The sequence below is a fragment of the Bubalus kerabau genome, chromosome 6, assembly GCF_029407905.1.
Source record: "Bubalus kerabau isolate K-KA32 ecotype Philippines breed swamp buffalo chromosome 6, PCC_UOA_SB_1v2, whole genome shotgun sequence".
NCBI lineage: Eukaryota > Metazoa > Chordata > Mammalia > Artiodactyla > Bovidae > Bubalus > Bubalus kerabau.
In genome coordinates, this window is record NC_073629.1 from 81681302 (window position 1) to 81697729 (window position 16428).

The 16428-nt window shown below is 39.6% G+C and overlaps 1 protein-coding gene across 20 annotated transcripts in view; it reads right to left on the bottom strand.

Annotated features, from left to right (window-relative positions):
- The window catches only part of UBE2U (ubiquitin conjugating enzyme E2 U), an 83375-nt gene that overhangs the window by 18224 nt on the left and 48723 nt on the right, over positions 1-16428 (bottom strand). For 13 of the 20 annotated variants that reach the window (XR_008715897.1, XM_055585614.1, XM_055585613.1 and 10 more), the window contains one exon: positions 13516-13604. The exons of 6 other annotated variants lie outside the window; for them this stretch is intronic. Coding sequence is in view for 12 of the 14 variants with exons in the window: in XM_055585614.1 (XP_055441589.1) it covers positions 13516-13604 (89 nt within the window). In the remaining 2 variants the exon portion in view is untranslated. Of the gene's footprint in view, positions 1-13510; positions 13605-16428 lie in introns of all 20 variants that reach the window. One more of the 20 variants, XR_008715898.1, reaches the window with a different exon arrangement.

Sequence of the window (16428 nt, forward strand, 5' to 3'; positions counted from 1 at the left end):
TTTCGTGATATTGGATGTTGTTTGAACAATCAGATTGTAACTTTGTAACTTATACAAACTCTTATACAAACACCATGTGGATCACAACAAACTGTGGAAAATTCTTAAAGAGATGGGAATACCAGATCACCTTACCTGTCTCCTGCGAAACCTGTATGCAGGTCAAGAAGCAACAGTTAGAACTGGACATGGAACAGCAGATTGGTTCCAAATTGGAAAAGGAGTATGTCAAGGGTGTATACTGTCATTCTGCTTATTTAACTTATATGCAGAGTACATCATGCGAAATGCCAGGCTGGATGAAGCACAAGCTGGAGTCAAGATTACCAGGAGAAATATCAATAACCTCAGATATGCAGATGACACCACCCTTATGGCAGAAAGTGAAGAGGAACTAAAGAACCTCTTGATTAAAATGAAAGAGGAGAGTGAAAACTCAACATTCAAAAACTAAGATCATGGCATCCGGTCCCATCACTTCATGGCAAAAAGATGGGGAAACAATGGGAACCAGTGACAGAATTTATTCTGGGGGGCTCCAAAATCACTGGAGATGGTGACTGCAGCCATGAAATTAAAAGACGCTTGCTTCTTGGAAAGAAGCTATGACCAAATAGACAGCATATTAAAAAGCAGACATTACTTTGCCAACAAAGGTCCATCTAGTCAAGGCTATGGTTTTTCCAGTAGTTATGTATGGATGTGAGAGCTGGACCATAAAGAAGGCTAAGTACCAAAGAATTGATGCTTTTGAATTGTGGTGTTGGAGAAGATGCTTGAGAGTCCCTTGGACTGCAAGGAGATCAAACCAGTCAATCCTAAGGGAAATCAGTCCTGAATATTCATTGGAAGGACTAAATCTGAAGCTGAAGCTCCGATACTTTGGCTACCTGATGCTAAGAACTGACTCACTGGAAGAGACCCTGATGCTGGGAAAGATTGAAGACAGAAGGAGAAGAGGAGGCCAGAGGATGAGATGGTTGGATGGCATCACCCACTCGATGGACATGAGTTTGAGCAACCTCCAGGAGCTGGTGATGGACAAGGAAGCCCGGTGTGCTGTAGTCCATGGGGTCGCAAAGAATTGGACATGACTGAGCAACTGAACTGAACTGACTGAACTTATCATTATACTGACAATTATTTATATATCACTTACAGAAATGAAGACAGTGTTAAAATAGCTCATATAGAAACTGACATCATTGTTTAATAAAATTCTAATTCAGCACTTGAAGTGAAAAAAATAAAACCTTGGAGGCTGATGTGACATTACAGATCATGATTTTCCATGAAGCAAGAATCTACAACAAATGATCATCCAGCCTCTAAATCCCTTGCCAATGACAGAAAATTCTCCTCTGTATTTTGAGACTGCCCATTCCATTGACAGTTATTTAGGTCACACGGTCCTTCCTTAATCTGAGGGCTTAATCTGAGTTTCCTCTGTTCATCCTTCTGACCTCCTCAGCAATACTGAATAAATATATCCCTCTCCCATGGGCAGGATCCCTCCAATATTTGAAGATAGCTCTCAAGGCAGGCTCAGTTCCTTCAACTTTTTCTTAAGTCATGATTTTCTAGAGACCTAACCATTCTCAGCCCGGCGGTGAACTTTGTTGATACTCCTATTAGAATTTTTATCCAGAACTGGCTCAGAATCTTGACTTCATACCAATAGCAAGATGCAGGTGGGATTGCTGTCTCCCTCAAAACAGACAGACCAATTTAGTTCAGATCTGCCTCGGCATTCTGGAAATCACATTACACCACTGGCTTATATGTCTGTGGTTAATTATAAGCCTTATGCCTTCAATCAGTTTCACATAAAGTTATTGAAAACCTACTAAGCTTAAGCACTGGTAGTTTTTACATGAAATACTATTAAGCCAGATCATTCACACACACACATATATATCCTTCCTTATCTCCCTTGTCCTCCCCCTGGCTTTCTGCCTCTTCCTCCTCTCCTCCCCTTCCCTTCTCCCGTATCCCCCACCTCTTTTTCTCTCTCTTTCTTCTAATTGTCCTGGGTTTACAGCCCTGAACTCTTTAACCAACCTGATGCTCCCTACCAGTCTTGTCCTTATCTGGAGCTTCCTTCTTAACAGTCATTAATTAATGCCTTTCAGCTTGATGAAATTTGTCATTGACACAAAAAACATTTAAACTTAGTCATTCTCCTTTTCTTCTATTAATGTTACATGATTTTCACTAGCAATGTTCCTATCTATACTTTAATGTATTTAATTCAAACACATACATACATATTCTTATAGACTTTGTTGATATTCTTTTTATTGTTATTTGGAATATATTCCTTCCTTCCTTCAAGGAAGCAAACCTGCACTCCCCAGAGTCCTTAGCAGGATTCATTATTACTTTTAGATGATTATAATAATTAACATTAATAGAATTCTTACTATGTATGGGGGTACTTGTAGATATGCAGCCTTACCATTATAATACCCACTTCACAGACAGACAGACACGGAAAAGTTGAGAAATGTCTTCTCAAATGTACTATTCATTACTCATTCGTTACTATTTGAATGATGTACTCTGCATATAGGTTAAATAAACAGGGTGACAATATACAGCCTTGACGTACTCCTTTCCCAATTTGGAACCAGTCTATTGTTCCATGTCTGGTTCTAACTGTTGCTTCTTGACCTGCATACAGGTTTCGCAGGAGGCAGGTAAGGTGACCTGGTATTCCCATCTCTTTAAGAATTTTTCACAGTTTCTTATGATCCACACAGTCAAAGACTTGAAACACACAAAAATTTTTTTTTGCCACACTAGCAGCTTGTGGCATCTCAGTTCCCTGACCAGGGATTGAACCTGGACCTTAGCAGTGAAGCAGCAGATATTAAGAGAACAGAAGCAGAAGATATTAAGAAGAGGTAACAAGAATAAACAGAAGAACTACCCAAAAAAGATCTTAATGACGTGGATAATCATGATGGTGTGATTACTCACCTAGAGCCAGACATTCTGAATTATGAAGTCAAATGGGCGTTAAGAAGCATCACTATGAACAAAGCTAGTAGAGGTGATGGAATTCTAGCTGAGCTAATTCAAATCTTAAAAGATGATGCTATTAAAGTGCTGCATTCATTATGCCAGCATATTTGAAAAACTCAGCAATGGCCACAGGACTGGAAAAGATTAATTTTCATTCCAATCCCAAAGAAAGGCAATGCCAAAAAATGTTCAAATTACCTCACAATTGCACTCATTTCACATGCTAGCAAGGTCATGCTCAAAATCCTCCAAGCTAGGCGTCAACGGTACATGAACCGTGAACTTCCAGATGTACAAGCTGGATTTAGAAAAGGCAGAGGGACCAGAGCTCAAATTGCCAACATCCACTAGGTTATAGAAAAAGCAAGAGAATTCCAGAAAAAACATCTACTTCTGCTTCACTGACTACTCCAAAGCCTTTGACTGTGTGTATCACAATAAACTGTGGAAAATTGTTAAAGAGATGGGAATACCAGATCACCTTATCTGCTTCCTGTGAAACTTTTATGCAGGTCAAGAAGCAACAGTTAGAACCGGACATGGAAGATCATGTGAAATGCCAGGCTGGATGAAGCACAAGTTGGAATCAAGATCACTGGGGGAGATATCAATAACCTCAGATATGCAGATGACACCACCCTTATGGCAGAAAGCAAAGAGGAACTAAAGAGCCTCTTGATGAAAGTGAAAAAACTGGCTTAAAATTCAACATTCAAAAAAATAAGATCATGGCATCTGGTCCCATCACTTCATGGCAAATAGATGGGGAAACAATGGAAACAGTGACAGACTATTTTCTTGGGCTCCAAAATCACTTCAGATGGTGACTGCAGCCATGAAATTAAAAGACGCTTGCTCATTGGAAGGAAAGTTATGACCAACTTAGACAGCGTATTAAAAAGCACAGACATTAATTTTCTGACAAGAGTCTGTCTAGTCAAAGCTATGATTTTTCCAGTAGTCATGTGTGGATGTAAGAGTTGGACTATAAAGAAAACTAAGTGCCAAAGAATTGATGCTTTTGAACTGTGGTGTTGGAGAAGATGCTTGAGAGTCCCTTGGACTGCAAGGAGATCAAACCAGTCCTGAATATTCATTGGAAGGACTAAAGCTGAAGCTCCAATATTTTGGCTACCTGATGTGAAGAGCTGACTCACTGGAAAAGACCCTGATGCTGGGAAAGATTGAAGGCAGGAGGAGAAGGGGACAACAGAAGATGACATGGTTGAATGGCATCACCCATTTGAAGGAAACGAGTTTGAGCAATCTCTGGGAGTTGGTGATAGACAGGGAATCCTGGTGTGCTGCAGTCCACGGGGTTGCAAAGGGTTGCACACGAATGAGCAACTGAACTGAACTGAACCACTGGGCCACCAGGGAACTCCCAAAATTTGATGTTTCCATTGAAGGATAATTCATCTTTCCTTAATTATTTGGAATTGCCTTTCCTACGTTTTCTACTTGAGTACGTATGGCACTCTCTTCCTTATATATTATGAAATCCAAAATGGCATGGTCACCTTTTCTGAATATGCCCATTATTCTTATATTATAGACTCATTTTCTCCACTGCTTTGTCTACTATCTGAGAGAGGACAGATGCCACCATATGTGTACAAACTTTTAACACAACATTGAAAAAACCAAGATCATGATATCCAGTCCCATCAATTCATGGCAATAAATGGGGAAAAAATGGAAACAGTGACAGATTTTATTTTCTTGGGACCTGGAATGTCAGGTCCATGAATCAAGGCAAAATGGAAGTGGTCAAACAAGAGATGGCAAGAGTGAATGTCGACATTCTAGGTATCAGCGAACTGAAATGGACTGGAATGGGTGAATTTAACTCAGATGACCATTATATCTACTACTGCGGGCAGGAATCCCTTAGAAGGAATGGAGTAGCCATCATGGTCAACAAGAGAGTTCGAAATGCAGTACTTGGATGCAATCTCAAAAACGACAGAATGATCTCTGTTCATTTCCAAGGCAAACCATTCAATATCACAGTAATCCAAGTCTATGCCCCAACCAGTAACACTGAAGAAGCTGAAGTTGAACGGTTCTATGAAGACCTACAAGACCTTTTAGAACTAACACCCAAAAAAGATGTCCGTTTCATTATAGTGGACTGGAGTGCAAAAGTAGGAAGTCAAGAAACACCTGGAGTAACAGGTAAATTTGGCCTTGGAATACGGAATGAAGCAGGATAAAGACTAATAGAGTTTTGCCAAGAAAATGCACTGGTCAGAGCAAACACTCTCTTCCAACAACACAAGAGAAGACTCTATACATGGACAGCACCAGAAATCAACACCGAAATCAGATTGATTATATTCTTTGCAGCCAAAGATGGAGAAGCTCTCTACAGTCAGCAAAAACAAGACTGGGAGCTGACTGTGGCTCAGACCATGAACTTCTTATTGCCAAATTCAGACTTAAATTGAAGAAAGGAGGGAAAACCACTAGACCATTCAGGTATGACCTAAATCAAATCTCTTATGATTATACAGTGGAAGTGAGAAATAGATTTAAAGGCCTAGATCTGATGGATAGAGTGCCTGATGAACTATGGAATGAGGTTCATGACATTGTACAGGAGACAGGGATCAAGACCATCCCCATGGAAAAGAAATGCAAAAAAGCAAAATGGCTGTCTGGGGAGGCCTTACAAATAGCTGTGAAAAGAAGAGAAGCGAAAAGCAGAGGAGAAAAGGAAAGATATAAGCATCTGAATGCAGAGTTCCAAAGAATAGCAAGAAGAGATAAGAAAGCCATCTTCAGTGATCAATGCAAACAAATAGAGGAAAACAAGAGAATGGGAAAGACTAGAGATCTCTTCAAGAAAATCAGAGACAGCAAAGGAACATTTCATGCAAAGATGGGCTCGATAAAGGACAGAAATGGTATGGACCTAACAGAAGCAGACGATATCAAGAAGAGGTGGCAAGAATACACAGAAGAACTGTACAAAAAAGATCTTCATGACCCAGATAATCACGATGGTGTGATCACTGACCTAGAGCCAGACATCCTGGAATGTGAAGTCAAGTGGGCCTTAGAAAGCATCACTACGAACAAAGCTAGTGGAGGTGATAGAATTCCAGTTGAGCTATTCCAAATCCTGAAAGATGACGCTGTGAAAGTGCTGCACTCAATATGCCAGCAAATTTGGAAAACTCCGCAGTGGCTACAGGACTGGAAAAGGTCAGTTTTCATTCCAATCCCAAAGAAAGGCAATGCCAAAGAATGCTCAAACTACCACACAATTGCACTCATCTCACACGCTAGTAAAGTCATGCTCAAAATTCTCCAAGCCAGGCTTCAGCAATATGTGAACTGTGAACTTCCTGATGTTCAAGCTGGTTTTAGAAAAGGCAGAGGAACCAGAGATCAAATTGCCAACATCCGCTGGATCATGGAAAAAGCAAGAGAGTTCCAGAAAAACATCTATTTCTGCTTTATTGACTATGCCAAAGCCTTTGACTGTGTGGATCACAATAAACTGTAGAAAATTCTGAGAGATGGGAATACCAGACCACCTGATCTGCCTCTTGAGAAATTTGTATGCAGGTCAGGAAGCAACAGTTAGAACTGGACATGGAACAACAGACTGGTTCCAAATAGGAAAAGGAGTACATCAAGGCGGTATATTGTCACCCTGTTTATTTAACTTATATGCAGAAACGCTGGACTGGAAGAAACAGAAGCTGGAATCAAGATTGCCGGGAGAAATATCAATAACCTCAGATATGCAGATGACACCACCCTTATGGCAGAAAGTGAAGAGGAACTCAAAAGCCTCTTGATGAAAGTGAAAGTGGAGAGTGAAAAAGTTGGCTTAAAGCTCAACATTCAGAAAACAAAGATCATGGCATCGGGTCCCATCACTTCATGGGAAATAGAAGGGGAAACAGTGGAAACAGTGTCAGACTTTATTTTTTGGGCTCCAAAATCACTGCAGATGCTGACTGCAGCCATGAAATTAAAAGACGCTTACTCCTTGGAAGGAAAGTTATGACCAACCTAGATAGCATATTCAAAAGCAGAGACATTACTTTGCCAACAAAGGTTCGTCTAGTCAGGGCTATGGTTTTTGCTGTGGTCATGTATGGATGTGAGAGTTGGACTGTGAAGAAGGCTGAGCGCCGAAGAATTGATGCTTTTGAACTGTGGTGTTGGAGAAGACTCTTGAGAGTCCCTTGGACTGCAGGGAGATCCAACCAGTCCATTCTGAAGGAGATCAGCCCTGGGATTTCTTTGGAAGGAATGATGCTAAAGCTGAAACTCCAGTACTTTGGCCACCTCATGTGAAGAGTTAACTCATTGGAAAAGACTCTGATGCTGGGAGGGATTGGGGGCAAGAGGAGAAGGGGATGACAGGGTATGAGATGGCTGGATGGCATCACTGACTTGATGGACATGAGTCTCAGTGAACTCCGGGAGTTGGTGATGGACAGGGAGGCCTGGCGTGCTGCGATTCATGGGGTCGCAAAGAGTCAGACATGCCTGAGTGACTGATCTGATCTGTGGTGCTAAAAAAGACTCTTGAGAGTCTCTTGGACAGCAAGGTGATCAACCCAGTCAATCCTAAATGAAATCCGCCCTGAACATTCATTGGAAGAACTGTTGCTAAAGCTGAAGCTCCAATACTTTGGCTACCTGATATGAAGAGCCGACTCATTGGAAAAGACCCTGATGCTGGGAAAGATTGAAGTCAGGGGGAGAAATGGGTGAGAGAGGATGAGATGGTTGAATGGAATCACTGACTTGATGACATGAGTTTGAGCAAACTCCAGGAGATAGTGAAGGACAGGGAAGCCTGGCATGCTTGCAGTCCATGGGGTTGCAAAGAGTCACACATGACTGAGTGACTTAAAAAATTTTATTCTCATAGTTTTTTCACTCATCTATCTCCTACCATCTAATGTTGCTGTTGCTGCTGCTAAGTCGATTCAGTTGTGTCCGACTCTGTGCGACCCCATAGACAGCAGCCCACCAGGCTCCCCATCCCTGGGACTCTCCAGGCAAGAATACTGGAGTGGGTTGCCATTTCCTTCTCCAATGCGTGAAAGTGAAAAGTGAAAGTGAAGTCGCTCAGTTGAGTCCGACTCTGTGCGACCCCATGGACTGCAGCCCACCAGGATCCCCCGTCCATGGGATTCTCCAGGCAAGAGTACTGGAGTGGGGTGCCATTGCCATCTAATGTTAAATGCCTCAAAAAGCTTATCATAATGCTTATCTTTTTGTCTTCAATACAACCTGCTGTCTAGACAGAGAATATGGTCAGCGGATGATGTTCAGAGGGGAATAATGAAGAAATGAGAACCGGTGAGATTTTGTCAGAAATTCTTCATTAATATCTCCCATTGCTACCAGAACTTGACACTGTGGCAATTTTGTAATCTTTGGTAGAAAGCATCCTCTATTGCCTCCATAGTATAGTTCTACCTGCCTTTACTTCTGAGGATTACTGGACATCACTTCTACTGTTTTCTTCCATGATACACCTATTGTCTAATATCTGTATAGGCTGATCTGAAAAATTTTTTTTCCACTCTGGGACTGTCATGTCCAAAGAAATATACAAGCACTAACTTACCTTAGTAAGTTCTATTTTCACACATACTACCTTATGCTAACCACAGAGGAACAACTTAGGATAGAATATTTTTGTCAATGAATAGAAATGAAAAATGAGATACAAAGAGTTAAATGACTAACCTAAATTCACTTAACTAGGAGTCTCTAATTTCTGACATCAGGCTTTTCCCATAAGGGCCTTTCCATTGATTGAATATTGTAACCACCTGGGGAGCTGTAGAAACTACTCCCCCCGGGTCCTGCACCCGAGACCCTACTATAATTGGTCTGGGGGTGCACCTTTAACATGGGAATTTTCACAAGCTCCTCTGGGGATTCTAATGAGTGGTCAAGACTGAGACCACTGCACTGGAATTTGATGATACTGCCTCTTGCATCTAAATGTATTTTTTGAGATACCTGCCCTCATCGCTAGTTCAAAGGCTCAAGGAATGAAAGTATCCCAAGGTGAAAGCAAGCGTTCCCACGATGCTTCAGGCTGTTTGGTCTGTCTTGTTGACAGCAAACAAATGCCAGGAAGCCTCCGCTCACTACCGCAGGGTACACTGGTCTGAAGGAATTCTTTCCCTGTAACATAAACATTTCCTTATGGGGATCGGATTTTGTCATTAAGGTGCTGTTGCCCACAACCAGATGTATTGGTTTGTTCTCTGCCAAACTTTTTATTTGCCATTCTATAGTGATGGACAGAGAACAGTGGATCATCAGTACATTTTCCCATGATTGTCTATGATTATGAATAAATAATTGTAATTATTGAAAATGTACCACACATACTTCAGAGTTTGAATTTAAATCTCAAGTTATAGAGAAAGAACAACTTTATATCATATTATGGAGGCAATGTAATATAAACAAAGAACAATGAATGTGGAATCCGAGGATTTGGTTCAGGTCTTTGGGCCCCAGCCTGACTGTACTATAAAGAGTAGCCACACTTACTGAGCACGCACTGCGCACTAGGCACTTTTAGGGAGTCTCAGTGTTATGAGGTGTGTTCTGTGATTATTCTCATCTCACAGAGGAGAGAACAGGGACACAAAGAGGTTAAGAAACTTACCCAAGGTCACACTACTAGTAAATTGCAGGGTCTTAGCAATATACATCCAGAATTTACACTGTTACCAATATCTCACATTCCATGTGTGATTTTAGGTAAATTACTTAGCTTCCCTTGGTCTTGGTTTTCTCATGTATAAAACAGAGTAATAACAACACCCAGCTCATTGGGTTCATATACAACTATGGATGACAAATTTGGTGTTCAGTAAATATTGGTTGATAAGTGAAAAAAGAACAATAATATTGAAATGATTAAAAAATACAGATTAAGAGGTACAAACAACTAAGCAGAAAATAAACAAACTACAAAAATATATTATACAACACAGGGAATTTAGCCAATAATTTATAATAACTATAAATGGAATATAACCTTTAAAAATTGTGACTATCATTGCATGCTTGAAACTTACGTAATATTGTACATCAACTATATCTCAATAAAAAATTAACAAAAAAACACCAATAGGGCATATACTTTGTAAACTATATTATACAGTTATTCTGTATCACACAAGAATAAACTTACTGTTTGTGGCACAAAGATATGCAATAGAGTTAAAACTTAAAATCATAATATAACCACTCATCACTACTCATAAAACAAAAAGCTCTTTAAAATATGCACAAGAGTTTAATAATCCTTCCAGTGATAAAAATATAACTGTAGAAATGAAGTTAATAGAAGTTTCTCTTTTATTTCTGAGTGGTTGAAGGAGCATTCTATAATCTGAAAGCTTCATCTTTATTATTGCCAGGAAATTAAGCCATTAAAAAGATAGTATTGGATCTGAGCCAGCTGAACTATCCAAAGACAAAATGGCCAGCAGAACATGTAAGGTTTACATTTAATTTTTTTTAATTAAGTGCTGGTTATTATTGAAGGAAAGCTTTTGAAACATTCTTATACAAATCTCTGTAGGAAAAAGAGACAGAGTGATTGTGAAATCTTGCACCAAGGGCTAGAATCAAAGTCTCAGAAATTCTTCTGGGCTAGAGGTAACCATTACCAGCTATTGCCTTCACAAAAAGGAATGAATTACATACTAGCTTAGTGACAGATGCAGAAACAAGAACCAAATTAAATATTTTGGTGTCAAACTCTTTTGAAGAAGAAATTTCATCCAGTGACACTGCATTATTTCTTCCATTTTAAAATTACTCTTTATTCTAAGAAATCATTTCCAATTTTAATTGGGCATGTGCTTCCATTATTTCCTTAGCAGCTTGGAGTTTTCTAGAGCCTCTATATATTTACACGTTATTCCATACAGCACCATCCTATAACAATCTGTTTGTTTTCTGGTTGAAGGAATCGGACACTGAATTGTTCCCTGAAGCATGGCAACTGCCTCTCGACACGTCTGTTAAGGGTTATCACCTCCTGGAACCCATCTGAGCTCCTCAGGGCCTCTTACATAACAAATACTCAAGATGCATTGCTGAATTAACTAAGAAGCAGTCAATCAAAATCTTAGAAATGAAGTCAATGCTCATGTATTTTGGTACCAAAATCAATAAAACTCTTTTATACTGATAGTGTTGCTAAAGACTATTTCTTAAAGTACCTTAAACAAATTATTTTTCTTAACCACTAATCCATGAATCAGTGAGGAAGATAATGTGTAATTACAAAATAACTAATAACCAACATCCTGAAAGAGCAAGTAATTTCTTAGAAATAATTTGATCTCACATTTTTATATTTATTATGTTTAGTACTTCTTTTTGCTCTTGTGTGCTAAGTTGCTTCAGTCATGTCCAATTCTTTGCGACCCCATGGACTGTAGCCTGCCAGGCTCCTCTGTCCATAGGATTCTCCAGGCAAGAATATTGGAGTGAGTTGCCATTTTCTCCTCCAGGGGATTTTCCCAACCCAGGGATCGAACCCACACCTCTTATGTCTCCTGCATTGGCAGGCGGGTTCTTTACCACTAGCGCCACCTGGGAAGTTCTTTTTGCTCTTATTTGTGCCTTAAAACTAGATATGATTTTTTGAGGGGTGATATTTTGTTCTCTTAAAACCAGACTATCACAAGGATGAGATGAAATATGATGAGATCACAAATTAAGGCAGTGGTCATAGAGGTGGAGTAGAGGGAAAACATTTGTAATGCTGCAGGAGATAAAATCAATAAGGCTTAATGAGGGAGATAAAGAGGACTAGGAAATGTACATGATTCTGGCTCGGCAAGTAAATGCAAGAATGGTGATCTACTACTGATCAAGAGAAATAATAAGGGAGGGAGAAGAGGTTTGGGGGCAACATAATGAGTTCATTTTGGTACATCTTAGATATGAGGTACCTCAGTGTCAGACTTTATTTTTTGGGGCTCCAAAATCACTGCAGATGGTGATTGCAGCCATGAAATTAAAAGACACTTACTCCTTGGAAGGAAAGTTATGACCAACCTAGATAGCATATTCAAAAGCAGAGACATTACTTTGCCAACAAAGGTCCATCTAGTCAAGGCTATGGTTTTTCCAGTGGTCATGTATGGATGTGAGAGTTGGACTGAAGAAAGCTGAGCACCGAAGAATTGATGCTTTTGAACTGTGGTGTTGGAGAATACTCTTGAGAGTCCCTTGGACTGCAAGGAGATCCAACCAGTCCATCCTAAAGGAGACCAGTCCTGGGTGTTCATTGGAAGGACTGATGCTAAAGCTGAAACTCCAATACTTTGGCCACCTCATGCGAAGAGTTGACTCATTGGAAAAGACTCTGATGCTGGGAGGGATTGGGGGCAGGAGGGAAAGGGGATGACAGAGGATGAGATGGCTGGATGGTATCATCGACTCAATGGACATGAGTTTGGGTAAGCTCTGGGAGTTGGTGATGGACAGGGAGGCCTGGCGTGCTGCGATTCATGGGGTCACAAAGAGTCAGACACGACTGAGCGACTGAACTGAACTGAACCTTATTACACAGCTGGAAATGTGCATTCAGAATTCAGAAGACAGTCTGGTTAGAGATGAGGCTTTAGGAATTATTGGCATGTGGGCTAATGAAAACCATAGTAATGGATGATGTCTACCAGAGAGAGCTGGGCAGCGAATACTGAATGAAGAAGTTATTGCTAAGGAAAGAGGCAGAGGAGCACTTGGAAAGGTAAGAGGAAAACCATGGAGTCATAAGGAGAGCATAGCCAATATGAGTTCAAGTAAGGTAAGGACTGAAAAAAGTAATCACTGAATCTGAGAATTCGGAAGTCATTGATAACTTTAGAATGTACCATTTCAGTTGGATAGCTTGAAAGTCACATGTGCAGACTGGATAACCTACTTTGATACAAATCAGAAAATAGCACTCTAAAGATTAGATTAAAAGGGACCAGAAAGTTGTCCAGCTCTCTCATTGCATCTTTTCAGCTCTTACTATATGATGGTAACAGATGATCTTTCACTAGACTGATATAATTGAGCAGCCCCAGGTTTTCTTGCTGTTCCTCTACTTAATATCTCTGGCTTTGAGAATAATTGTGTTTAGAATTAAAAAGTTTCCTCCTGCTCTGAAGGCTTCTTTCTGGGGTGAGGGAGTAAAGTAAATCTCAAAGAACTGAGAACTTTATCTTTTATTATTCCAACTGTCTATCCTTCCTTCTGGCTTTTCATCAGACTTTAGTCCAGAACTCTATATAAAAGAAGGACTAAATGAACAGTTATTGAATGATTAGTATATGGAGCCAACAAAGAAGCTTATCACCCTCAAATTCCAAATATGTGTCAATTAGTCTTTGAAGGCAAGACAAGCTAAGAATGTTCTGAGATTAATATACCACCCCACTCCCCACAAAATAAGACAAGGCTAGATCACCTTACATGGAGTTCTGTAATATTCTGTGGCTTTTGATGTGGCTATTCCAGACCATGTCTTGTAGTAATCACTAAATGAGACTGATTCAATTGATCTGAAAATACAAAATAAAATCGGGCAGTGAGTAGCATGCAAACTTGCTTTTTAAAATTATTTTTATCAGAGTGGACTCATTCAGTATTTTGTTATAAGCCATTAGTGTGTGTGTGTGTGTGTGTGTGTGCGTGCTCTAAGTCACTTCGATTGTGTCCGACTCTTTGCAACGCTATGGACTGTGGCACCCCACTTCAGTACTCTTGTCTGGAAAATCCCATAGATGGAGGAGCCTGGTAGGCTGCAGTCCATGGGGTCATGAAGAGTCGGACACGACTACGCAACTTCACTTTCACTTTTTACTTTCATGCATTGGAGAAGAAAATGGCAACCCACTCCAGTGTTCTTGCCTGGAGAATCCCAGAAACGGGGAAGCCTGGTGGGCTGCCATCTCTGGGGTCGCACAGAGTCAGACACGACTGAAGGGACTTAGCAGCAGCAGCAGCAGCAGTGTGTGTGCGCTAAGTCACTTCAATTGTGTCCGACTCTCTGCAAGTCTATGGACTGTAACCTGCCAGGCTCCTCTGCCCATGGGATTCTCCAGGCAAGAATATTGGAGTGGGCCGTCACGCCCTCCTCCATGGAATCTTCCCTACCCAGGAATTGAACCCACGCCTCTTTATGGGCACCACATGCCTGTACTGGCAGGTGGGTTCTTCACCACTAGTGCCACCTGGGAACCCCCCCAAACCATTAGGCTGATCTGCAAATTCTAGCATGGTTATTTCTAACAAATGAATCTAACATAATTTTCCACTAATACATGCAAATCACAAAAAAGAGCTGCCCAAACCAGTTTTCAAGAATAAGTATAAACGTGCATCCATGTGTATATTATAAAAAGAAAAAAATGTAGGTTTAAGATAACTGCCTTTCATGACTAACAGTAAAAAGAACTTAAAATAAAGCATCACAGCTGTATATTTTATCTTTCTACAATAAGCAACTTTCTTACATTTCTATGCTGAATTTTAATAAAATCACCTTTATTTCTTTTTTCTTACGAGGAGAAAAGAAACACCAGAATTGAGATTAGTTTAATTTTTATACAGAAATCTGACTACTTCCAAAGAGGGAAAATAAACAACTCTTGTCTAATATTACTGCCAGCACATTTCCTTCCTCTGTGCTAATGTTACCAAAGCCTAATGGAAGAGCAAAGACTGCTACAAAGTATTAAACAGGAATTATGCAACAGTCTCTTACTCTTAGACAACTGCATTTCTGATTTTGTTCCTACAAACATTTTGAATGCAGGGATTCTCAATACTCTATAAACAAAACACTACTTTCAGATAATTTTTAGATGTGTGAAATCATCAATTAACTGGCTTAAATGGATGCTTAAACATCAAATGTAAAAGACCTTATGTCTGTTTTAAATTCCTAGCTCTGGAGGAAGAAGCAAATTTTCCGTTACAATAGGTTATTAACATTAATTTTTATAGGTAAATCATAGGTGCTTAAGTATTTGACTCAATTTTGAAAGTAATAGGGCAATACCTGAATGTGTTAAATCATTCATTTATTTAAATAATAATTATGGACATCTAAAATTTGAGGCTAACATTTTTCAAGTGTGCTACTGCATCTGTAATCACACTTAAGTAGAAACCTGAAACTTGGTGAAGATAAATTAATCACTACTATTATTGCTTCCAGAGCTACACTCAGTGCTTTATACTACTAAATGATATACTAAACTAACATTAATTTGCCAACAAAATGTTTCGGCATTTGGCAACGGAGGTAACAAAATGAAAGACTGCATTATATCTCCTGCATGAGAAAGCTTGTGATCAATCTGCTGTCACAGATCATTTAGCAGACAACAATGACCCAAGAGGAAGGAAACTGTCAACATACTGTCTAGTGAAAAAAAATACACCATCTTCAGGCACAATCGTCTCCATTGTTTTCTGTCTGTTTGACGACGACCCATGACCCTCTCCCTTCCCAATGGTGTCCTGTTCAATTTCAAGCTGTTAGCCTTCAGGGGCTTTCTCTTCTTCCCCTAGAATAATTAAAAATATTACCCTAAAAGGTATAACTTTAGTATAGTGTGAATATACAAAACAGAATGCCTTGAACACTTGGGAATATCTGCACCTTCAACTCTATAAAGGAAATAACCCCTTAAAATAAGAGAACAATAATTATTTACTATTATTATTCAGATAAACTACTAATGGATAGATACAGCATAAAAATACCTGTGTTTATAGTTTCAACCAGTAATAGGAATTTATTGAGTATTATTTTTGGCACTAAGAATATGAAAAAGTAGAAGACATTATTTTAAAGTGAACACCAGGGTTTATTATCCTGTTGGGAAAATAAGATATATACCTGAACTATTAAGTAGAATAGCTTTATAGATTAACATAATAAATGTCACATCATTTAACAGACATTTGGAGACTATAGTGAAAAACGTGTCTTTGGCAGTGGCAATAAGGAAGCAAGTTGGAGGAGGGAGCTGTAACTATTTTGGAGCCACTTGGGAAAGAGTCACTTGGATATAGACCTGGGACAAAGGAAGGAGGCATTTTAGGCCAGGGAAACAGTATTAACAATAGCTTAGATGGCAAGGAGTGTGGTGTGTTCATGCCTACATAGAGAGGATGCTGGGGGAAGAGGTGATAGTAACAAGATAACTGGCCAGAGGGAAAAGTTCCAATTTCAGAGGAATTGGCATTTAATTAAGATAGGTGAAATGAGGCAATGATAGGTCTTCAAATTTAGGCAGAGAATGGATTAGAGTTGATTCAGTGATCTTGATTTATTAGGTGATAGAGAGTAATCAGAAGTTCTCAAATAAGGCA